At 41.5% G+C, this 25,163-nt stretch overlaps 1 protein-coding gene across 3 annotated transcripts in view; it reads left to right on the top strand.

Moving 5' to 3' along the window:
• Positions 1 to 25,163, top strand: part of GFRA1 (GDNF family receptor alpha 1) — a 211,836-nt gene that overhangs the window by 38,840 nt on the left and 147,833 nt on the right. For 2 of the 3 annotated variants that reach the window (XM_046654232.1, XM_046654233.1), the window contains exon 5: positions 21,724 to 21,738. The exons of the other annotated variant lie outside the window; for it this stretch is intronic. In XM_046654232.1, the coding sequence (XP_046510188.1) occupies positions 21,724 to 21,738 (15 nt within the window). The remainder of the gene's footprint in view (positions 1 to 21,723; positions 21,739 to 25,163) is intronic. 3 annotated transcript variants of the gene reach the window in all.

Below are 25,163 nucleotides of genomic sequence, written 5' to 3'. Positions count from 1 at the left end.
TTTTTCTGCACTAAGCAGGTGAGTTGGGAAAAGGTTGGCAGCTGTTTTTAGTTAAGACAAAGGTCTAGAATTTGGAAAGGGAAAAGGGGAATGCTTTCTAAGGCTGGGAAAGGAAAGCATTATCTAATCAAGGCAGCGTTCAGAACAAGAAGCTTTCACCTGGATTCACCTAACATATATACACTGAAAACAAATACTTTGTATAAATTATATCATGTGAATCCACATTGAGATCCAAATATCTTAGGACTAGTTATCACCATGCTTTATATGATACAAAGGCATATTTGCTGTGGTGGGTACAGATTTATAACTTTGAATTATAACGTTTTAGAGGTAGGTGTGGTTGTAGGTATTATTTAGTTCAGCCTCATCATTTAAGACATGAGGGGACTGAGGCTCAGGAAGTTTCAGTAACTTGACTCATGTCACAGAGCCAGCTAGTGAAAAAGCTGGGACTGGAAATCGAGGCTGTCTGTCAGATCTCACTGGCTTTTGGAATAGTCTTGAGGACGGGTTCTGTGCCTGGTTGTCACCTTCTCTGGGACCCATCTGCCGTTGCCAATCCCTGTACCGCTTTAAGGAATTCCCTAAAGCACAGCTGTGGACATTCTACTTCCCTGCTCTGAAGTCTGCATGGCTCCCCTGGAATGAATTTAAAATGTGTGTGTAAGAGTATTTTAAAATAGAAAATAAAGCCCAAACTTGCCTTAACATCATCTTCAAAGTCTTTTCCAATCTGTAATCTACTCCTGCCCTACTTTCCAGCGTCGTCTAAGAAGTCTAAGATGCTCCATTCGTCCAGAGATGTTCTGTATTTCCGCTTCCCCATGTTTTCCTCTGCTTCTACTTGGAGTGTACCTCCTCTCTGAAGCTTCCTGAATTAATTACTGGGCTGCTGCTTATTTCTGTAATGCTCTGCTAGCTGATAGCTTTGATGAAGTACTTCTCTTTCCCATATTGTAATTGTGTGTGTGTCCATGCCTGGTTTCTTTAGGAGAGGGTAGGGGCTCCCGGCCTCCTTATGCGCATTGCCTCTGTCCAGTAGTTTCTCAATAAATATTTCTAGAGTTGAAACAGGTCCTGTTTATGTCATCAAGAACTCCTCCCTGAACTAGTTAGAGAACCTCAATTTCAACTGAGAATCGACATAAAGCAGCCTTTTGGTGTATGTCTTCATTGTGGCACTTTTCCGGTAACTTCTGGGGAACAGATAGTTTCCATCTTGGGAGGCCATGTGGCATAATAGAAGAACTTGGACTTAGGCATGAGAGAGACCTGGTTTTGAATCTGGCTCCTTCATTTACTGTCACTGTGACCTTGAGCAATTTATCAGTCTTAGTTTCCTCATCTCTAAAGTGGAATAATAATACTTATGTGTCAGGGATGCTGGAAAGTTCAAATCAGAAAATACATGTGAAGTGCTTGGAATGGAATAGACACTCAGGAAATGGCAGTAAGAATCATCGTGATGTGTCAGGAATCCTTTTGGTTAGGAACCGTACTGTAGCTGGGTTTGTAAGTCCTCACTTACCCTATGTGCTGTTTGAAGATGCCCTTTGGGTTGATGAGATGAAACACAGACTGAAACCTCCAGGGAGTTGTCAACTGGGAGGCTGACTCCTCCTTTCGATGGATGGTTGGGTAAAGTACAAAATGACCAAAAGAAGCTCCTTGGAAATCTCAAGTCAAAGACAGAGCCAGGGATTTGCTGCTAGATTTCCAGGGTAATTTAGGGAAACGGCAGCCTCTCAAACCGTGGCAGTGGAGATATGTAACACTGTGGAACCGCGTCCTCTCTCGCATCAGTGAGACCTGCTTAAGATGAACTACCATCTCATCCTTAAGGAAAAAGAAGAGGGAGAAGGACACCCATCAGTCCCTCCAGCCATCCAGTTCCCCGTCATGAGCTGTGCCCCAGCAGTGTCCAGGCACTAACGTATTTGCTTAAAACGCAAATCTGTATTAGGGAGAAGGGCAGTCCTACTGCTGGTTGTCTGTACAGAAGCTTCATAGGTCTATGTTTCAAGCCAGGAGAGGAGTCACCTCCTCACCTTCATGAGTCACTCCAAGTATTTATTCTGCATAGAACACATTATGCCGTAATTAAGGAGGTTTGGGGAGGGTCGAAGTCTTAGGAACCAAACTCTGGGAATCCTACCCTTCCTTTCCCTGATCTCCTTCCACATGAGAAGAGGTCTGTCTAATAGTGTTGTTGGTGCTGAGAAAGCCCCAGATGGACAAGAACTAAGGGCTCTATAGGGCCAGCAAAAGCATACAGAATCAGGACCAGAGCATTGGCTCCTTCTCTATGGCCCAGGGCTTTGATGCAATTTGTACTTGCAGTCCCATCCTAGACTGGGCCATTCCACAGAAATACTTGAGCTTTCTTTTGGACAAAATTGAGTAGTTGGTTAGACTGGCTGTTTTGACTGTGTGATCATTCCGCTGGTCACTTGGCCTCATTGCCTGACCATCCCACTGTTTGGTTGTGTATAACCAGTGAATTCGTTTTCTATTGTGCTTAACAAATTGCCCCAAACTTAGTGGCTTAACCAGTACAAATTTATTCCCTAGTTCCAAAGATCAGAAGTCCAGTATGGATCTTTCTGGGCTAAAATCAAGGTGTCAACAGGGCCATGTTCTTTCTGGACACTCTAAGGGAGAATTCATTTTTTGCCTTTTCCAATTTCTAGAAGCCACCTGCATTTCTTGGCCCATGGCTCCCTTCCTCCATCTTCAAAGTCAGCAAGATACCATCTCTCTGACACTTTTTTTGTTCCAACATCTCTCTAGTGACAGAGTCTCTACTTTTAGAGGTTTATGTGACTAGATTGGGCCCACCCAGAAAATCCACGCCAGTCGCCTCATGTCAACATCCTTAATTTAATCACATCTGCAGAGGCCTTTTTGCCATGTACGGTAACATAATCACAGGCTCCAAGGATTAGAATATGAACATCTCTGGGGGCCATTATTCTGCTCACCATAGCCAGAGACAGAGAAGGGCTGGTGCCCTTGATCATCCATTGGAGCCATCCTGGCCTCCTAGGAGTGCCCAGCTAGGAGATGATTGAGGAACCTTTAAATCTCCTCATCAGAGGCCTCCAGATTTTGGGGGGCCTGCCGTGACTTTGCCTTCATAATTCCCTTAACTTTCCGAGTCACACCACTCAGGGCTTTCTAAGGCTGCCAGTTGCTTACTGACGCCAGGCCTGGGAGATAATGGGAGTGGTGGGAGGAGAGTGGAAAATGATGCCTCTGATTACCCAGACCCTGAAACAGTCCATCTAGAAATAGCCATGTTACAGCCAGTTCTTTTGAAACTCTAAGTCAGGTACATTTTGTAACAACTGGTATAATTTGAAGACGTCTCAAGCCACAAACTGGCTCCAGAAGTGAGCTTTGTTCTTTACGGCACACTTTGCCCCAAACACAGGCCCTGTAAAATAACTTGGAAGGCCCTTACTGAGGAACATCCTAGAGAGATTGCGGTATGTTCATCTTTGTTTATGCCCAGCCCTGAGCACGATGCATGGTCTGCCCTAGGTGCTAGATCAAGTGTAGTACGTGGCGTGCTCTTCCATTTATGAGCACATAGAAGAAATGGGTCTAGTGTGACAAGACGCAGAAGTAAGTGCTGTGTTTCCCCCTTCCACCCAGTGTGGGCCCAGAAGAAATTAAGGACCCTGAGATATTTTGTCTCTGCTTCTGTAATGCACAGAATGAAGGCAATTAAGCCAATGAAACTGTCTTCTATTTCAGTTTACTGGAGATTCTGAACAAAAGCAGGTGCAGGAATTTAAGAGTATCTCATTTGAGGAGGCAAAATTCTAGTTGGTACATCTTTTTTAAAAGGATCACCCTGACCTTCTGTTGCCACAGCATGCAGAGAGGAGTAGTGTTTGTGGAATGAAAGGATGGCTGTGTAGCTCAGTGCTTATTAAGAGCACTAACTTTGGAATTAGACAACCCCATGTTGGAATTGTGGCTGTGTTACTTACCAGCTCTGGCCACGTGACTTCAGCTCAAAACCTCTTAACTCCAGAGAGTGGGGAATGACACTGTCAGTTGACATAGTTCTTTGGGCATCAGCTGGGTAAGGAAGAAGCAAACAGATATGTTGGTAGTGGTCTCAGCTCTGCTGCTCTGTGATAACACCTTTATCACAAGAGTCTGCCACATCTGAGGTCCATTTCTGTTTCCTCTCTTGAGGCACAGAATAACTTTAGTTTTTTTATGAAGTTTCAGCAGACCCAGGAGTTCAGAGCTTGCCTCTGCCTCACGGGCCCTGTTCTCATTGCCCTGGACGTGTGGATCAAAGAGGAACCTGGAGAAGGAGAAGCAAAAAGCTTCCTAAACAATTGAGGGCTCACAAGTGAGGGGTGAAGGGGGAAACCCTCACAGATGACATGCAAAGCCCCTTTTAGATGAAACCCCTTTGAGAAGAAATTTTCTTCCTGTGAATAGGGGTCTATCATCTCAGTCTGAACTTGAATCGTTTTCAAAAGGCAGCTCTTTGATCATGAATCTTAAAGAGTTCAGATGAAATTTTCTGGGCCTGCCTTATTTGGGAAACATTTGTGCTTTGTAAAGACTCGGGCACGCCAATATTTAAAAGGCCATGCTGAGCATCTTCAACTCTAGTCCAAGGGACCAATTGGCAGAGGGCAGCGAACAAGGAACCTTTTGTGCCTCCATGATTGCAGAGCAGCAGGCATTTTGTAACTGCTGGGTGGACTTCAAAGTTAATTACCATTTAGAAGTCTGCATAAGATAATCCTCCAAAACACTGGAGATCAGGAAAGTTTCAATGATTTGTTTATACTTAAAAACCTAAGCCAGTACTACCCAATAGAAATAAGAGTGTGAGCTACGTGTGTAATGTAAAATTTCCTAGTGCCACCTTCAAAAAATAAAAAAGTGCAGGTGAAATTAATCTTAACATTTGATTTCACCCAATTTATCTGAAATATCATTTCAGCATGTAATTCAATATAGACAATTATTAATGAGCTATTTTACTTTTTTTGGCTGACCAAGGCTTTGAAATCCAGTGTCTGTTTTGTACTTAAGAGCGCATCTCAATTCAGATTCACCACGTTCAAGTGCTCGGTAGCCACACATGGCTGGGTGAGGACTGAAATACCAGGCGGTGATCCCTTGAGAAGGGGGGGCGTTGTCTTCCATCTGCACATAGCTTTTTCAGTGCCCAGTGTGGTACCCAGTACCTGAGTGTCGTTCTTTAGATGTGTTCATAGGATGAAGAGCTGGATACAGTTATGAGGATGGGCTTGCCCATCTGTGGCCCAGAGAGGCAGAGGTTGACGTTGCTAGTCATTAGAAATGTAGTCACAACTGAGGACTCTATTTTTTCTTCAAACAGCTTTATTGATATGTAAGTCACATACCATACAATTCACCCATTTAAAGTGTGCACGTCAGTGGTTTTTACTATATTCACAGAGTTGTGCATCCATCAGGCAATCAATTTTAGGATGTTTTCATTACCCCAGAAGGAAACCTGGCACCTCTTAGCTGTCATCACCTCCCCATCCCCTCATCCCTTCCAGACCTAGGCAACTATTAATCTGTTTTCTGTCTTTAGATGTACCTTTCTGGACATTTCATATAAATAGAACTGAACAATATGTGGTCCCTTGTAACTGGCTTCTTTCACTTAGCATAATATTTTCAAAGTTCATTCATATTGTAGCACGTATTAGTGCTTCATTTCTTTTTATTGCCAAATAAGATTCCATTGTATGGATATGCCACATTTTATTTATAAATTCACCAGTTGATGGACATTTGGATTGTTTCCACTTTTTGGCTATTAGGAATAATGCTTCTGTGAACATCTGTGTACAAGTTTTTATGTGAACATGTGTTTTCCTTTCTTTTGAGTATATGCCTAGGAGTGGAATTGCTGGATCATATGGTAAACTCTATATTTAACCATTTGAGGATCTGCCAGACTGTTTTCCAAAGTGGCTACACCATTTTACATTCCCGCCAGCAGTGTGTGAGGGTTCCAGTTTCTCCAGATCTTCGCCAACACTTGTTATCTGTCTTTTTGATTATAGCCATCCTGGCGGGTGTGACGTGGTATCTCATTGTGATTTTGATTTGCATTTCCCTGATCTCTAATGATGTTGAGCATCTTTCCATGTGCTTATTGGCTATTTGCATGTCTTCTTTGGAGGAATGTCTATTCAGATTCTTTGCCCATTTTTTAATTTGGTTGTTTGTTTTTTTATGTTTGAGTTGTGATAGTTCTTTATAGAGTCCAGGTTCAAGTGCCTTATCGGATATATGATTTTCACTTATTTTCTATAATTCTGTAGGTTGTCTTTTCACCTTCTTAATGGTACCCTTTGAAGCACAAAAGTTTTTAATTTTGATTATGTCCAGTTCATCTATTTTTTTTGTTGCTTATACTTTTGATGTCATATTTAAGAAACTATTGCCTACTCCAAAGTCACGAAGATTTATACCTTTTTTTTCCTAAGAATTTTATAGTTTTAGTTCTTTGATCCATTTTGAGTTAATTTTTGTATGTGGTGTGAGATAAGGGTTCGATTTAATTCTTTTGCACGTAGATGTCCAGTTGTCCCAGCATCGTTAGTTGAAAGATTATTTTTTCTCTATTGAATTGTCTTGTCAAAATTCAATTGGCCATAAATGTGAGAGTTTATTTCTGGACTCTCCATTCTGTTCCATTGATCTATATGTCTATCCTTTATACCCATACCTCATTGTCTTGATTACTGTAGCTTTGTAGTAAGCTTTCAAATCAGAAAGTGTGAGTCCTCCAACTTTGTTCTTTTTCAAGGTTGTTTTAGCTATTTGGTATCCCTTGAGATTCCATACAAATTTTAGGATCAACCTGCCAGTTTTTGGGAAAGAAGTTGGAATTTTGATAGGATTGTGTTGAATCTGTAGATTGGTTTGGGGAGTGTTGCCACTTTAACAAATGAAGTGTTCCGATCCATGAACAGGACTCTGGTCCCAATTTAGTGCCTTTTCTACCCTTCCACAGAGACACATCATTGTACTTTGTGAAACTCTGTAAAAGGACCTCGATCCCTGTCATTTACCTGATAATTCAGAGAATTGTAGATTGTTAGATCTAGGGGGAAAACGAGTAGAGTAGTTAAATCACCTTTGATGAGGCAGAAGAATGAGGTATGTGGGAAATATGTTCAGGAATCGTTACTTAAAATGCACAAATTTAAAGACTCCAATGATGTATTACACACAGAGTGTTTAGTACGATGTGTATCTTTGGCTACCATATGTTATTAACATCCAATTCCATGAGCTCGTTTTTCCAATATTTTACTATGACAAATTTCAACGTAAGTTGAAAGAACTATACATTGAACACCTAAATACCTACAAGCTGAATTCTTCAATTAATATTTTACTATATTTACTTTGTCACATCTCTGTCTCTTTCTTCATCTACCTATCCCTCTATCAATTCATGTTATTTTTGATTCCCTTCAAAGTAAGTTACTGGCATTAGTACACTTTATTCCTAAACACTTCAGCATGTATATCATCAATTAGAATTCAATATTTGTTTATATAGTTTACTTACAGTGAAATATACCATTTGTGAGTTTTGACAAATACGTATACTTGTGTTACCTAAATCTTTCTGAAGATACAGAATATTGCTGTCACCCTACAGAATTCCCTTTTTTCCCTTTTTAGTTAGCTTCAACCCCTTCTTCCCCCCCCCCCCCCCCCCCCCCGGGCAACTAATGCTCTGTTTTTTTTTTTTCACCAGAGATTAATTTACTTGTTCTAGAATTTCATATAAATCAAACCACACAGTATATACTCTTTTGTGTAAGGCCTCTTTCGCTCAGTATAATATTAATAAGATTCCTTTATGTTGTGTTGATGTTACTATTTCTGTTCTTCTATATTGTTGAGTAATATTCTATTGTATGAATGTACTGAAGTTTGTTTATTCATTCTCCTGTTGATGGACACCTGGGATATTTCTAACTGTTATGAACGTTCATGTACATGTTGTTCTTGTGGATTTATGTTTTCATTTCTCTTCAGTGAATACCTAGGAGCAGAGTTGCTGGATCATGGTATGGGTGTATGTTTAGTATTATAAGAAACTGCTAGACCTTCTCCCGAAGTCATGCCATTTTACACTACCACTAACAATGAAGGAGAGTTTTAGTTGTTATTTATCCTCACCAAAACTTGGTGTTATGAGTCTTTTTAATTTTAGCCATTCTGATGACTGTATAGTGATATATCACTGTAGTTTTAATTTACATTTCCCTTATGACTAATGATATTGGACACTTTTATGTGCTTACTGGTCTTTTGTGTATCTTCTTCTGTGAAGTGTCTGTTCACATATTTTATCCATTCAAAAAGTTGGGTTGTTTATGTTTTTATTAGTGAGCTTAGTGAGTTAAAGGAGTTCTTTATGTGTTCTGGATACTAGACTTTTGTTATATGTAGGTTACTCCTGAAAATTGTTTATAGATTCACTTTCTTTCTTTCGTTTTTTTTGGTGAGGATGATTGTCCCTGAGCTAATGTCTGTTGCCAATCTTCCTTTTATTTTTCTCCCCAAAGCCTCAGTACATAGTTGTATATCCTAGTTGTAGGTCATTCTGGTTCTTCTATGTGGGATGCTGCCACAGCACGGCTTGATGAGTGGTGTGTAGGTCCACACCCAGGATCCAAACCGGTGAACCCTGGGCTGTCAAAGTGGAGCATGTGAACTTAACCACTCACCTATGGGGCCAGCCCCCTATGGATTCATTTTCTTAATGGAATTCTTTATTGAGAAAAAGTTTTAAATTTTGATGAAATTTAACTTATTTTTTTTCTTCTATTGCTCTTAGTTTACTGGCTAAGAAATCTTTACCTGTTCCTAAGTCACCAGGATATTTTCTTATGATTTTTCTAGAAGTGCTATAGTTTGAGCATTTATCAAAACCTTTTATTTGTCTCTTTCTCTATTTATCATTTATCTATGACCTATCATGAGTTAATTTTGTGTATGGTGTGAGGTAGGGCTCCAAGTTTGTTTTTCTCTATGTGGATGTTCCATTATCATTTGTTGAAGAGACTTGCCTCTCCCCACTGGCTTGTGTTTGCTCTTTTGTCAAAAATCAATGACTGTAAGGGGCCGGCCCCATGGCCGAGTGGTTAAGTTTGTGTGCTCCGCTGCAGGCAGCCCAGTGTTTCATCTGTTCGAATCCTGGGCGCGGACATGGCACTGCTCGTCGAGCCACACGGAGGCGGCATCCCACATACCACAACTAGAGGGACCCACAACTAAGAATATACAACTGTGTACCAGGGTGCTTTGAGGAGAAAAAGGAAAAAAAATAAAATCTTAAAAAAAAACATCAGTGACTGTAAGATCACAGGTCTACTTTTGGGCTTTCTGTTCTGCTCCACTGATCTACTTTTCTGTACTTACGCCAATAATACTCTGTCTTGATCACTGTAGCTTTATTGTCTTTCTTGAAGTCAGGTAGCATCAGTCCTCCAAATTTTCTCTTCTTTTTTCAAGATTACTTTGGATATTCTAGATTCTTTTTTTATAAATTTTAGATTTGGCTTATCATTTCCTACAAAACATCTGGTGGAATTGTTATTGTGATTGTGTTCAATCTGTAGATCAACTTGGGAGAGCCAATATCTTAACAATATTGAGTCTTCCAGTCTGTGAATACAGCATATACCTCCATCTGTTTAGGTCTTCATCAGTTTCCCATGAGCTCATTTTATTTTTTCTGACTCACTTGTCCTGTTGCTCCCTTTTCTCTCGTTTCCACCTATTGAGTCCTACAGTGCAGTGGTGACAAGGGAGTGCCCTACAGTCAGATTGCCTGTGAGATCTTGGGCAAATTACCTTATTAGTAAATTGAAGATGAGAATGATATTTACCTCATAGCGTGTGAGGGAGCATTATATGAAATATTTAGGTAAAGCCCTTAAAAATGAGGGCTCACTAAATGTTGGCTTTATTTAGGACTGCTCTTCATGATCCAGCTCAGACTGGACGTGGTCTGTGAAGCCTGCTTAGTTTCCCATCTCTGGAATTGCTCTCTTCCTCACTGTACTGTTTTCTTCTTTAGCAATTTAGCACTATTGCCTTGAGTATGTCTGACTCTCCTCTTTACTATAAGCTTTTTGACTGTTGGGTCAGGATTTTAGCTTGCTTTGGATCCATTACTTGCTCATTATCATGCATCAGCTCCAGTGGACAGTAAAAAGTATCAGAAATGTTCAGTTTATTTTATCTGAGCGCGAGCACATCCACTATCTTATTTTTTCCTTGAAGAAGTAGTGAAGACAGGCTTTATCCTCAATTGTAGATGAAGAAACTGAGGTGCCCCAAGAGAGACTAAGCCACTGGCCATAACCAGTTAGGGACAGAGGTAGAACTAGAACCCAGCTCTCTGGACTTGAAAAATAATAACCATTATGCTTTAAAAAATATATGTGTAAAAGCGTAAAGCATGACTAAAATTTCTCAACCTCTATAAGATGCTGGAATCCTTTTTTTCAATGCAAGCCAGTGGCACAAATGCTTCATGAAACTGACATTTACATTTCACAACTGTATTGAGCCAGTGAATAATATCATACAGATTTGAAAGATTCTTGGACTGCCAAATGAACGTCCCCTTCTTTTCTTGAAAAGGTGCTCAATAGGCTATGATCTGTGGTAACCACATTTACTGTTTGCTGACTCTTCTTCACAGGGATGAAAATTTACACTGCAGAGGTTGGTTGTAAAGTGTCCTCAGCTCCCTCGGTACTCCGCCTTTTGCAAATGCCTGCTTCACTGTAGAAGAGCCCAGCCCAGTGTGTGGTCCCTGCCATACACAGCCATGACGCAGAATGATGGAGAGAGAGGAGCCAGGTTAGCTACTGAGCCTGGGAGTAGGTGACTTTTAAAAATATTCTGCCTTCCAGAAGAAAGACCTGTGCTCTGAAAGATTCACAAAGTACCTGTAGTTCACATTTAATTACTTGCTCCTAACTACCTTTGAAAAATACTAGCACTTATGTGATATAGATTGTGGAGTAATACTTCTAGGGTTTAATGTTCGTTCATGCGATAAACATTGATCCTGCTTCCAAAGGAACAAATATGACTAGGAGAGAATGAATACTCCATTGCTAGAGGTGTTCTCTCATATCTTTTCCCTGGGCTGCATCATTTCACGCTGGAGACTGGTGGGCATGGGGAGTAGACTCTGGGATATTTCACTGGACTCCTCTGATTTTTTGGTTTTAGAAGCCATGCAAGTACATTTTATTTATCATGACAAGCATAGTTGCCAGGGTGCCAAAGAACTGTGTTGATCTTAATGATATCCTGAAACTTAATTTCCCACAGGTCTCTGTCCAAATTGCCTGCTTCCATTAATTGCCTTCTTTGTGCCAGGCACTGTGTTAAGTCTTTACGAGCTTGATATCCTTTAATCCTCACAACAGCCTCTGTAACTCCAAGTGTATCAGATGGAGATGCTGAGCCTCAGAGAGGGCATCTAACTTTGCCAGTGGCTGAGCCAGGATCAAAACTCAAGCTCTCTTGACTCCAGAGCCCGCATGTGTATTGCCTGCACTGGGTTACCTCTTACCCTGGGCCTTTCCCTCCCACAGCCTCTCATACCCTTCTTTTCATGAATCCTAGTGGGATGACAGCTGGATCAAGGGCAGCTGCACGGATTTTTGTAGCTCTGTCATGTGTCCTTGTATTGTATTGTTCTCTCTTTCCTTATCCTCTTCCCGGAATGCTCATTTTTCATCCAGCTCTACAGTCTTTCCCCATGTCCTTACTTACCTTAGCTGTTGCCATGAACCTACTGAGATAGTTGCATTTTTTCAAAAAGAAAATTTGTAATATTTTTAAAAAGTAAAGGAATGTCTAGGTGCTTTCTGTATTTGGACCCAAAATCCACAGATAATATAGGTACAGAAAAAGTGTGGTTGGAGTTCTAAAAATACAGGGAGTATGATATTAAAAATATTATGGGTATGGCTTGAGTTAACTCTCTGGGGTGTTTTGGAAGGAAGGAGGCATTTTTGCTTGATTATCCTTCCACACATCCATCTACTGGGCATTCATTGAGAGACAGTGTAGCATAGTGGTAAAGAGTTTGGGCTTTGAAGCCAAACTAATTGGGCTGAATCCAAGATCACTTGCTTCCCTGTGACCTTCAGCAACTTAAGTTAACCTCTCTGGGCCTCTGTCTCCTTATCTGTGAAATGAGGATAATAAGGACAGCTACCTCTTAGGCAGTCTATGTAAAGTACTCAAAATAGTGCCTGATACAGGAAAAGCTCTGAAAACATTAGTTATTATTAATATTAATATGTGCCTACTATGCTCTAATATTCTGCCCTGGACTTTGGGACTACAATGGAGAAAACATCCCTGGCATCGGGGTGCTTTCAGCTTAGCTGGAGAGAAAGAGAGAGAGAAAATGACAAGTGTATATTAGTGCAAGTAATTTGGGAGCATATAGCAGAGGGTCCTAGTGGAAGACCCTCGTCACATTCATTATAGAACTCTAGAACTGGAAGAGATTGCAGAGGTTTTCGGGTCAAACCCCCTCTGGAACCCAGAGTGCTTAAATGGTTGTTCTCTGTTTATTCAGGGGATTTATCATAGGGCCAGGCCAGATCCTGTGCTTCTGAAACTCAAGTCAGGCCAGAGTGTATCATGTGGCCAAACCTCCTCCTTGAAGACTTGGGCCAATTTGCTGAAATGTATTTACTCACAAATTGTTCCAATTAGCAGTGCTTGATGTTGGGGGCAGTTTCTCCAAACTCAGATTTTAATTGTCTCTGGCTCCTGGGAGTTCTTCTGATAGAATCTGTGCCAAGCCATCAGAATAATGATGATAGCCATTGTCTTACATTTAATGTAAAGTTGTCCATCCTGGTAATGATCACCTGGCAAAGAGAGCTTCATTCTGCTGGACGTTTGTAAATATTTAGGAGACTGGGTAACCCCATCTGATTAAAACCAGGATCTCACAGACCTACCTGAGGAATCCATACGTGATAAAACTAATCAGTTGACTTGGAAATGGAGATGGAAGAGCATCTTTCAGGAAGTGCATGTTGGGGTTGGGGGCGCAGATAGAAATTGATTCAAGAAGGCACTGTAACCTTAAAGGTTTCAGATGATTTATAATTTATCTGTAATGGGAAAAACACTTTACTACCGAGACACTATCTTGGGATAAGTTTGAAATCACTAGCCGTATTATGGATGTGTTTGTGGATGTATGTGAATTGTGAGGAATGAAATTTTTTTTCTGTGAATGTAATTTAGCGTGGATAAGATGACTAATAAGCTATATGCAGTAAGAACCCATTTAATATAGTGTGTGTAACTTTAAACTTAAAACCGTCATGTTGTAGAACTGGAAGGGACCTTAGAGATCATCTAGCACAAATCAGTTTTTGGATGGAGGAACTGAGTCCCAGAGAAGGCGAGTGGCTTTGCCTGCAGTGTGAACTAGAATCCAGATATTATTGGATTATTGGATTTGGAGACTTTTTAGAACATAAGTTTTGATATCCACAGCCTCACTTTTAGTATTTTACCACTAGTGGTTTTATGTCATTGCTAACCAGAGCCATAATCTGATTTCTTCTGGAAGATGGACCAACTCTTCAGCCCTTTGCATATGTGGCTGCTTAATAAAAATACTTTCTGTGACTCCTAATTGATACTCAATTGCATAAGTTTAGGGAAATTAGAACAATATTATTTGTCAACTGCTTCTTTTGTTTGAGCTATTAATGTGGTTTCTTGTGATTTCTCAGTTAGCTGATTTAAAAGAATTCAGAGAAAGTCGTGTATGTTGTTCTTTTCAAAGAAAAGTACTGGTTTCTAGAGGGATTGAGTTTAATGTAGTTTCATATCATTGAGGTTTTAATAATGCAGTCTGAAGTATTTGTATATGAATTCATTAAGCCCAGATTAGTCTTATTATAATTACTCAAAAAGTAATTCAATTTAAGAGAAAACATTTTAAATGGATATAAAATACCCTGTTAGCTGGGAAGCCATACTGTTCTACTTTATCAGCTCCATAAAGTACTAGCAGATTTGAACATAACTTTCACAGTATACAGAATGCAATCATAAAAAGTATTATTCCTAAATCTATTTTTTTTATGTTCTTTCAGTAGTTAAGAGCTTTATCCCTCTGTGCTAGGAATGAGATATGCTAGGGATAGAATGTCATAAAAATGTTAGGGACTTACTAGCTTGTGTCCATTGCACTGCCTTCCCAAGTCACTGTAGGGTAATGGGTTACAAGCATGTGGCTAAGATTGATGTTGATAGCACATGCCATAGAAAATGTAGCAGGAAGATACTTCAGGGCTTTAAAAAAATTTTTTCTTACTCACAAATAAAAGACATTTACGTGTGCCTTCAGAGATACAACAATGACAGGCAAAGTGTTGGTCTTCATTTCGAACATGATAAAAGGTGAGTGGAGGCCAGGAGCAAGGAAAATGATAGAACTTTCCACAGTCCGCATAAAAAATGAAACAAAAGGAAAAGGAGCGAGAGATACAAGGCCTACGCACATTAAAGAGCGGGTTAGTTTTTGGCATCAAGGGCTAGAGTTTGAGTGAGGCCTTCCGGTTCGTCTTTAATAACCAAGACTCACCAGGGTCTGTTCAGTTTGAGCTGCCTGAATGTGCCTGGGAGAAGCAGGAGGGGCATGGATATTGGCTGTGTGGCCACATGGCTGCCCGAGCTGTCTGGCTTTGGAGACACAGAAAACTAATCACAGCCCCTGTGTGGTGCCATTGAGGCCAAGCAGTGGCTCTGGAGGAGCCCTTGACTCTGGCTGTGCTCCAGGAGAGCACAGACCCACACCTGGACAGGAAGGGGCTCCATAAATGGTTTGTTGTGTTCCAACTTTAACAGATTTATTTAATAAAGCAGCAGAACCTTTTTCTCAGGCAAATTCTTCACAGAACCCCAGTGTACTGAGCAGAATGGTTCTCAATTCACTTGTCCCCATGCACTCTCTCTCTCTTTTGAACCCTTGGCCTCCAGGGAGCATGGCTTGAAACACTGATCAAAGCCAATGGCAGGGCTGGGTGAGCCCCTTCCTTGGTAACCTTGAGAAATAATGACGGATCCAAAGGGGAGAGGCTGTGTCAGAGGGGCGAGTGGTGCTGAAAATAAAGGACAGGCCCTGGGTTTCTGGAACTTTTGGGTTCTAATCACAACTCCTTGGATCATTGGTGTTTGAAGATAGGATGTCATTGGACCTCTGATCTCAAAGATTAAAAATAATTCATTCATAAGGTCATATTTGAGAATTGCTTTGGAGTTTCTTAATGGCACATAGCTACATGATGACAAGAAGGAATTAAAACGATCATTTTATTTTAATGGATTTTCCTCTTGTGATACTTTTACAGTCCTATAAAAGTCACAAAGCTTTGTCAAATAGTAGGCAATCAATAAATGTTTGTTGACTAATCATGTTACAATTTATAGAAGTCTTTCTGAGTACCACTCCTTTTGCACCCTTATATGTATTACTTCATTTAACCTCCATAGCAATTTATAAGGTAACACAATAATTGGCAATTGTTATCATCTGCATGTTGCTGCTGAGAAAAACAAGGCTTGGGGAGGTTGAGTAATGTGACTAAGATCACACAGCCAGAGACGTGGGACCAGCTCTGACTTCAAGACCTGAGCTCTTTGCTGCCCTGTTCTATTGCTTACTATCCTAATAACATTAACTTTTGCTTGTTGAACATGTACTCTAAACAAGCTACCATGTGCTAAGGACTTTACATACATGATCTGAGCTGTCTTCATGAATTCTGAAACATGTTTTATTTTCCCCCTTTACAAATGAAGAAACTGAGACTCTGAGGGGCTAAATAGCTAGCCCAATATGGCTATGGCTAGGATGGTGGTTTAACAAGGCTTTGAACCTGGTGTTATTTGACTCGAAAGTCCATGTGCTCTATGCTGATTAAATTCTCCAACTTGATCCTCGTGATATCCCTGTGATATGGAAAAGCTTCTTTCTACCATCCCCTTTTTATGGATGAGAACATAGGCTACAAGAGGTTGAGTGACCACTCCTGGTTTCCACCTGGTGAGGGCCTGGGACCCAATCCTAGGTCATTGGGATCCAGTGGCCACAATCGTGGTGACACGGCAGTGGAACATATTTGGGAGAGAAGGAGTTAACCCTGCCCTCCTTGGGAAGCCCACCTGCCATTTTTGGACCTATGCTTTGTCAATTTGAAGCTGAACTAGTCTGGAGTGCTGGTATTCCTTGAGAGGGGAGGCATTTGTGGGCCCCACTTTTCAACACAAAAAAGAAAGATTTACTTCATTCACAGAGATTTGGAGAAGTACACAGACTGAATTCAAGTTACTCTTCATATTCATACATAGAGCTTGCTGGTTTTTGAAATTTGGTGTGGGGGCAGCTCCGCTGATCATGAAATTGACTTCAGTTAATGGTGAACCTGACCCCATTCAAGGAAGCAGCGTTCATTGCATCTGTTCCCTCCATCCCTTCCTTTGCCCCTGGTTAGTTGGGTCCCAGTAAAATTTCCAGTGCTTTGCTGTAAAAGCACTTGTACTTGAAAGGAGAATTTTCTTTCTGTAGCTCAAACCACAGGAGGACTCACAAGACAGCTGTCTCCCCAGGTGTCACTTCTTAAATGGAGTTAAGTGCATGCATTTTCAAGAAACTAAACTCCCTTCATATATAATTTAACCTAGAAAAGAAAGCAAAATTGAGAGAGTAGTGTGATTACATTGTTTGAGAACTAGTAACTTTACCTCCCCTAGTCTTATGGAAGTCATGCACACTTTCACTGTTTGGCATATCTTTAATGCTATGGGGTGTGGACTAAGTGTGATATTGTAATAATAGTGAGAGTTTCTCTAACCATAGCTGGGGACTGTGGATTGAAATAGTAAATTATGCCCAGCAGACTGAATGAGCAATAAGACTGCCATCCAGTTCTCCTCATAAAACAAAGTAATAGATGAATAAAGGAGAGCCAACTCACTTAACCCGTGTGGCTCTGTGGGCTGCTAATTATTAACCCAGGCGCAAGAGAGGGCTTCACCCAGAATGTAGTTAAATGATTTTTAATAGAGGTAAACACTAGCCGTGTGGATGAGTAGCACTCAAGAAAGTTTTTAATCAGCAACGTTTAGCAATCACCCAGCCTAATTGCCATAACTTATTAATAATAATAAATAATCTAGTCTTTTTATGGCCCCTGTCTCTGGAGGACTCAGTGCATTAAAGATCTCTGGGGTGTGAATCTCTCAGTAGCAATGTGGGAGAAGGACAAGTATTCTTGGTGCTCACTCCTAATGGAAGAAACTGGACATTGAGGCTAAGAAAGGCAAATCTGAGTTCCTTCTTTCTTATTTTCTTCTTGCCACATCTGAATCACCAACCACACATGCCGTTTCATCTATCTATAGGACCAGAATGGCTCCAGGGGGTGGGAGTGAAGCCAGAGAATAGGCTTTCTTTGTTCCTGTGAATGACTGGGGTTGAGCTTTTCTCCCTTGGGAAGTGAGTATGAGCAGAGCTTTGTCTGAAGGAGTTCATTTCCTCTGCACAAGTGTCGCTGGTGTCCTTTGGGCTCAACCTGACTGTGGCTAGGGTGGGCAGTGGAAACTCCCAAATTGTGTGATTTCCAGTTCCTGGGAGAGCAGAAAAAATGGCACTGAGTCTTACTCTCAGGGTGATTCTCCACAGCAGCTGATGGGAAAATGTTTGCGTGAATTATCAAACTTAACCTCCCCAACACCATGATGTGTGTATTAAAACATCCCCAGGTCAGCAGCGAGGCAACTCAGGCTCAGAGAGTGCATGTGGTTGACTCCCAAATAATTCTTAGTGGTTGGTTGGGTTGAAAGGAAAATATCACGCATGAATTTGAAGCCCTTTGATTCTTATAAGTAACAAGTCCCTATGGTTTGGGAGTTGGGGTGGTGGACGTGAACAGGAGAGTAGAAGATGGTAAGAGTATTTCTATGGCTAATATCCCCTGAGGTCCACAATTTTGGGGGAGTAAAATGTAGCCAGACAGCATGGAATCTACCTTTTTCTCACTTGTTTTCCATTTTTCTGTCCATAAATCATCTGAGCCTGAGCTGGAATCACTTTTTCAGTCTGGAAAAGTGAAATTTTAAAGAAAGTACCCAAGGCGTTATTATACAGAGCAAAGAGCTAAATAATGCTAAGAACAGAATTATTTATGCCATAGACTAAAAAAGACATAAATTTAGAGTGTAAATTACAAGATAACTCCTGTGCAAAATTGTTGCAATATTTATGCTAGTGTTTATTAAAATTTACATTTGAATAAAAATGTGCAAAATGTAAATGAAGCTGAAAAGGCTTTAAAAAATCTAGAGTAGCTTATACAAAAATCACGAGAGTCTTTTGGAATAGAAACTATGCATAGTACTCTATGCAGATTTGTCTGCTAAAGCGTGAAATATACATTGGAATTGGGAGGAATAAGGTCAATAATTCCCTGCCCGAATTTCGTGCCTCCCTGCTCACTGATACTTTCCAGTGATTCAAATGAGTACTGAATTTCGAAGGAAGTGCTCCCTGACAAAAGCCTTGGAGAGGAGGTTGAGGATTCTGGACGGATGTCGAGACTGGATCCGTGTTTGAAAGACTAATCTTATTTCACTGATGTTTTCAAGGTTGGAAATTTTTGTCTGTATTCATTAGAGGAGGATGATAAATCTCTAATTTGTACTTTGCTAATAATAGGGATGAGCTTTTGCACTTCATTAAGGTTAAAGGAATCTCATGTAGTCCTGGCTCAGCCATTAAAGCCGTGTGTGACCTTGGGAAAACTCTCTTATTTCTATGGGACTCAGTTTCCTCATCTGGACAATGAGGGGGTTGGACCAGATGAGTACTGAGACAGACAGCCCTTTTTCCCTCTCTCCTGTGTGGGAGCATACCATGCCAGACAGTCAGGACCCCCAAAGGCGGTCAGGACACATAACACTTGTCCTCAGGAGCTCATGGTCTACATAAATAACTAATTATAATATGAGCTATAATTGCAACGTGCACAAGTTCCTCTAGGAGCACAGAGGCAGAAACAGTGACTTCTCTCTCAGTGGAGATAGGCTCTGAGAAACTTCCCACTGGCTGTGACATTTGAAGGCTGAGGAGGAGGACTCCTCCAGGTGTGTAGGCTGGTCAGCGGGTGGGTGGTTCAGACTGTGTGTTCCAGGCAGCAAATGCGTGGGAAAGTGGTATATTCAGGGAGCTGCACATGGTCCTTCTCTCAGTCTCTGGACAGTGTCTGACACTGCTGTGTCAGAATTTGTACTAAGGATGAATTACTGAGAGTGGAGTTAAAGTTGTCCTGTAATGGTACCAATGTGGCCTGTGTACATTCCAGTTGGCTTTTATAAGTCTGAGAGAAAGGGTAGTGTTTTAGCTAACTGCCTGGGAATTGTGAGCTTGCAATCTGCCTTATCTGGGCCACCTCCACTGGCCTGGGTGTGCCCTTGGGAGCATGTGTGTATCGCATGTGAATGACATCCCTCATGGGGGTCACATGTGCGCTAGTGGGATGAACACTGCCCCCACAGGCATTCTCTCCTTGTGGTCTGTTTCACCCACCGGGTGCATGTTTCACCCACACCATTCTTGGGCTCTCGGCTCTTTGTGACCTTCTCGGATCTGATGTTTTAGTTGATGACTGACAGCAAATTTAGATGTTGATGTTATAGTTCTTATTTAGTTTTTAAGATGAAAATAACTTGTCTTAAAATTCAGATTATAAAGGTAAGTCATGTTCATTTAAATTTAATAAAGAAAGGCTTACATAAGATTAAAAAAAAAAGAACCCAGGTTCCATCACCTGAAGATAAACATTTTGTGACGACCATCACAGATCGCACTTCACATAGACATACGTGCACAGCAGTGGCTCAGGATACATGTTCCATGTTGCTGTCTGATTTTTTTCATTCAAAAGTAATCAAAGTCTATAAATAACCATTTTAAATGGCTGCACCATAATCCATTTGGTTAGATTATTTTTGGTTTGATTCCCTATTGACAAACAAATAAGCAATATCCGTTTTTTTGCCATTGTAAACAATGCTGTGATGAAGATCCTTGTAGACTTCTTTTGTACCTTTACTGATTTCATTAGATTAAATTCCGGAAAGTGGTATTGTTAGGTCAAGGAATGTATATTTAACATTTCTTTGCATGTTGTCAAATTGCCTTCTAGAAGTTTTGTACCTTTTAAAACCCCACCAGCAGGGCAGGAACTGGCTCATATTTGGGTATTGCTGTCTGTATTCCTGCCAGCAATATCTTCCCTCTTTAAGTTACTGAATGAGAAAGGATGAGCAGATAAGAATACTTTTGGAGCCATTGGGAGATAGTAGAAGCAGGGTGAGCCAGTGTGCACATGATGGGTGTCAAAAAGTACCTGGTTTATGCACATATGCTCACCAAAAGAGATATACAAGAATATTCATCACAATTGTTAATTGCCAAATACTGAAAAAAAATCCAAATATCCAGAACATTAAAACAGAGAAATAAATTATGATGTAATCACACAGTAGAATACTACACAGCAGTGAGAATGAATGATCTACTGCATGCTACAGCATGGATGACTCCCACAATCACTGTGGAGCAAAGAAGGCAGACAGAAAACATTCAAACTGTATCAGTCCATTTATATAAAGCCCAGAAACATGCAAGACAAATGTAAGGTGTTAGAAGGCATGCTGGTGGTTCCCCTCAGGCGGGTGTTAGTGACAGCTACTTCATTTATGCTCTTTGCTATATGTGTGTTTCCTGGTACCAGACAGTGCTTGGCATACAATAACCTTTCAAATATTTGTTGAAAAATTTTTTTTTCACCTTTTAATAGACTTTGACCTAGGATTTGTTATGAAGGCATGATGTTATTAGTTGGGAGTTATGATGTGGAGAATTCATGCAAATGTTTTGTTTCTGTGATTTAAATATGGCATTTTAGTCTGTTCACAGGCCTTTCCTCTGTTTTACTTCTTGTGTGTCATTGTTGCTTTTCTTGTCATTTATAAACCTGTCAGGCAACTTAGCGGTGGGTAAGAAGATGCTTTTTGAAATCAGGCAGACTTGGGTTCAGTCCTGAGCCCGTTGCTAGTAATCCTTCCTCTGTGGCCTTGGATAAGTTACTGACCCTTCCAGAGCCTCAGTTTCCCTATCTACAAAGTGAGGATGATAATACAACCTACTTTATAGGGTTGTTGTAAAAGTAATATTATTAATATTGATAATAGCTACCAAATTTTGTATGTTTATTATGTGCTGGGCACTGATCTAAGCTCTTAAAGCGTAGGGAGTAATTTATTTAATCTTCCCAATACTCCTATCTGTTTATGGTTTAGGGAACTGTAAGGCACAGAATTAGTAAGTGTTGAGTCAGGATTTAAACCCAGGCAGTTCATTCCAGAGTCTGAGCTCTTTAACCACTGCCTTCTCCGGGTTAAAGGAAATATTGTATGAAGTGCTTGGCAAAGTCAGCATATATTAGCTATGACTACCATCATTGTCATTTTCAGCATCTTTACTAATATATTTTTCTCTTCTCTCTCCCCTCCCCCTCCATTATTCCTCACTCCTGGCAGATATTTTGCAGCAAGGTAAGCTCACTGTCTGCTTCCTGCTTTTCCATTGGCTGTGCCCTTTTGGGAATAAGAGTGGGGTCAGTGTGCAGAGTTGTGGTGCTTTGCATTCTCTGTGGACATGTTTTGGGGGCTTTAGGAGGCTTCATGGAGACAGTGGCCTGAGGTGGCCTGAACACTGTCATCTTCCCTGGGCCTCTGCTGTCCAGCCTCTGCTTCTTCCTCTGGACCATGTTGTGGGTAGAGTGGAGACTGGACATTTGGGGCAGGGACACTGGGGAGGAGTTCAAGGCTAGGCCCCTGTCAGGGGCAGGCATGCTGTAGGACTTGTGAGACCGGAGAGGAGCAGGTGTCTCTGGAGGGGGTCAGGTGGAAGGCCCCTGTCCCTCAGGACTCCTGCATCAGGGCCGGCTGTTGCTTGGTCAAGGCTCCATATACCAGCTCCACATGGAAATTTCTTCACCAAGCAAATGTGTCGCTGTCCTGGAAGTGTGGGCAGGGCCATGGCTGGCTGGTTGCTTTGTGCCCTTCAACCCAGGGGTGCCTCACAACCCCTCCAACTGGGTCTGTGACTGAGACAGGGCCAGGTGAGGGTGTGCAGTGTTTTATCTGTTTTGCCAGCCAAAGGCAGGTGTTCTGGAGGAGCTGGAGACAGAAAGCCTACCCCTAGACTCTGTCTTTTTGCATGTGTCTTAGTCCTCGCTTAGGATGCACATCCACTGTGCTGTAGGAGACTCATGGGCATGGCCTTGTTGAACCTGCGAGACACATGGTAAGGGGGAACTGCCTCTTTCCCTTTTTTATCACAGTCTCAAACTCCCGGGTGAAAGCGACAGGGCGTACATAACTGTTTGTATTCAAACTGGGAAAATATGTTTGCAGCACACTTCTGATACATCTTTCTTGAATCCAAACCTGGCTTAGAATAAAAGAGACTGGTTTAAAAATACATCCAGGCATTCGATAAATAGCTTCCAAATAATCTTACAGGCTCCATATTTTCACACCGATTATTTCACCCCAAACAGGCTGCATGTGTTATGGAGAATGTCTGTCTGCTCTCTCTGGTAGAAGCACAGTTGCGGGTACCAATGAAGGGACTGTGTGTTGTTTTTTAAGAGTCTGGAGTCATACACCTACTTTTATAAATAATTCATAAGTCCCAACAAGCTATAAGTAATAAGTTCCATTTGGCTAGAGACTAAGAGATGAGCAAAATTGAAAAGGTGCCGGGACTGTTTGTGTAATAAAAATGCTGCCGTCAGGACCCGTTGCTGCAGTGTTTTCTTCCTCGACAAATTGGGGGTTCAGTGGGATGCTCCTGGAGAGGAATATTTTTTTTTCTGTGGGCTAGAATGCAAGCACCACCCAATACTGAGCCACATTTCTCCTTCTGAGACATAAACGCTGGAGTTTGGAAAGTCTTCCTGGTACATGTGTGCAGAGGCCTCTGGAGAATGGGGAGAGAAAAGGCTTGTATCAGATCTGGCTTTTCTCTAGACAACTGTGAGCCTTCATGTTTGTTGTAGTGGGTATAAAAAATGGCTTATCAGACTGCCTATGTCAAGTTTGCCTCCTTTTTTAATCAGTCACACCATTCGATTGATGGGATTTGCCTGTCAGTAACAATGATATGTGGAGCAAAAGTTATAATCATCTGCAAATCACTGGCTATCGAGACTTAATAGCATCTTCCAGAGATGGAAGCTGCTAGCTACCCATTGTCCTATGTGATGGTGGGTGGCAGTCCTTTATAAGATATTACTAGGATTTCAAATGGAGGGAACCGAACTCGATTTTGTGAATTATTAACATGGCTCTGGCCTTATCGGACCATTTTGTATGGAGAGATATTCTCTGAAATAGTGGCAGAAAGCTCACCAGTTGATACCCCCTCCTTACCTTCGCTTCTGGCCATTCTGCCTATGAAATTAATGCTCAGTAAAATGTGGCTGTAAAAATGTGCTGCTGACAGACACATCAGACCAAGACAAAAGGTTCTTTGTCTTACAGACAGAATCTAAAACATGACTCCACAACATCTAGTGTGCTTGAAATTCTGTTCCAGAATTGTGCCATTAAGTTGAAACATGGGGGGCTATGAATTGTGCTAGAAGTAAACAATCAAAAAACCGTGTGGCTTCAGATGAACAAAAGCCACTGGGTCGTCTCTGAAGCCCATCCATACACACAGTGGTAACTCTGAGTCGCTCTGACCTCCTGACCCACCATGGGCATCTAGGCCCTGCTTGTTTTAGTTTGGCCAAAGAGTCCCAGGCAGTTGAGGGAGATGCTACTTTGCAATGTGGGCTTCTGGCAGTGAGGGATTGAGGCCTCTTTGCCCAGAAGAGTCCCTGCATATTTGGGCTGCTGTGCACGGTGGCAGGCAGAAGAGGGAAGCGGGCTTGCAAGTTGACGACATCAGACATTCTCAGAGGAAACCAAAGTTATTTCCTCTGGATTGCATTATCTTTTATTTCGCTGCAGATCAATCTTGTTATAGTAGGTGACAGCACAGCAACTACTGCTGGGCCTTTCTCTGCTGTATCCATGGTGTGTGCACGTGGGAGCGTTTTTCTCCTCTGCTCCTGTGCCATTTTATAGCTTGTTCAGTTCTTTCATCTGTAAATGCCACTTGCTGTGGTGTTGGACCTCATGGCATGAGGACTGTCAAGGACCAGTGGGCCCACAGCTGGACCTTTGGTATGTATGAGTTCCAGGGCCATGGGGCCACATTTTCAAAGAGCCTTAATTGACCCACATTCTCTGTCATCCACGGAGCTCATGAGCCGTTGGATGGCTCTCAGAAATTCCAAAGTGCCATAGAATTGCTCTTCACAACATCAGATTCAATTGAAGGTGCTGTGTGTGTACACGTGTCTAGAATCTCGAGTTTTAGAGCACTTTTATACCAATCGTTTAATAATGAAGTCAGAACCACACAGGCGCACGCCTCATTTGAAGTTACTGAAGCACTGTTTGGATGCTCATCCATAGGCTCAACCTTGATTCTGAAATCGAACAGAAACCAAGCAAGCGGCTTGGAAATCAGAGCGGTGCCACTCAGCAGGGCATTTGAAAACATAAGTGGGCACAGTATAAGATTTCACCGTTGAGTTAATTCTCTGCTCTGAGCTATGAACTGAAGTTCCTTAAAGACTCCACCTGAAGAGGCATAGCCTTTCCTCCTCCTCAATTCTCACCTGGAGCTGGGATCTTGCTGTTGGAGAGATTTTTCTTCTAGCTCAAGTTATTTTTGATACCTCTCAAAATTGTTGTCTATTTTGCAACCAGTAAATATGTGCCAGACACTTTCTAGGCCATGAGGATAAGGGAGTGGACAAGATAGCAAAGGGCCCCGTTCTCATGGAACTCACAGTCTAGCTCAGGGGATATTGGTGCCAAGCATACAAATAAATAAACAAAGTAAATCCTGGGAGGGA

Source organism: Equus quagga, chromosome 2 (genome assembly GCF_021613505.1).
Source record: "Equus quagga isolate Etosha38 chromosome 2, UCLA_HA_Equagga_1.0, whole genome shotgun sequence".
Classification (NCBI taxonomy): domain Eukaryota; kingdom Metazoa; phylum Chordata; class Mammalia; order Perissodactyla; family Equidae; genus Equus; species Equus quagga.
The sequence above is the reverse complement of the archived record's forward strand: the minus strand, read 5'-3'. Positions and strand labels throughout refer to the sequence as shown.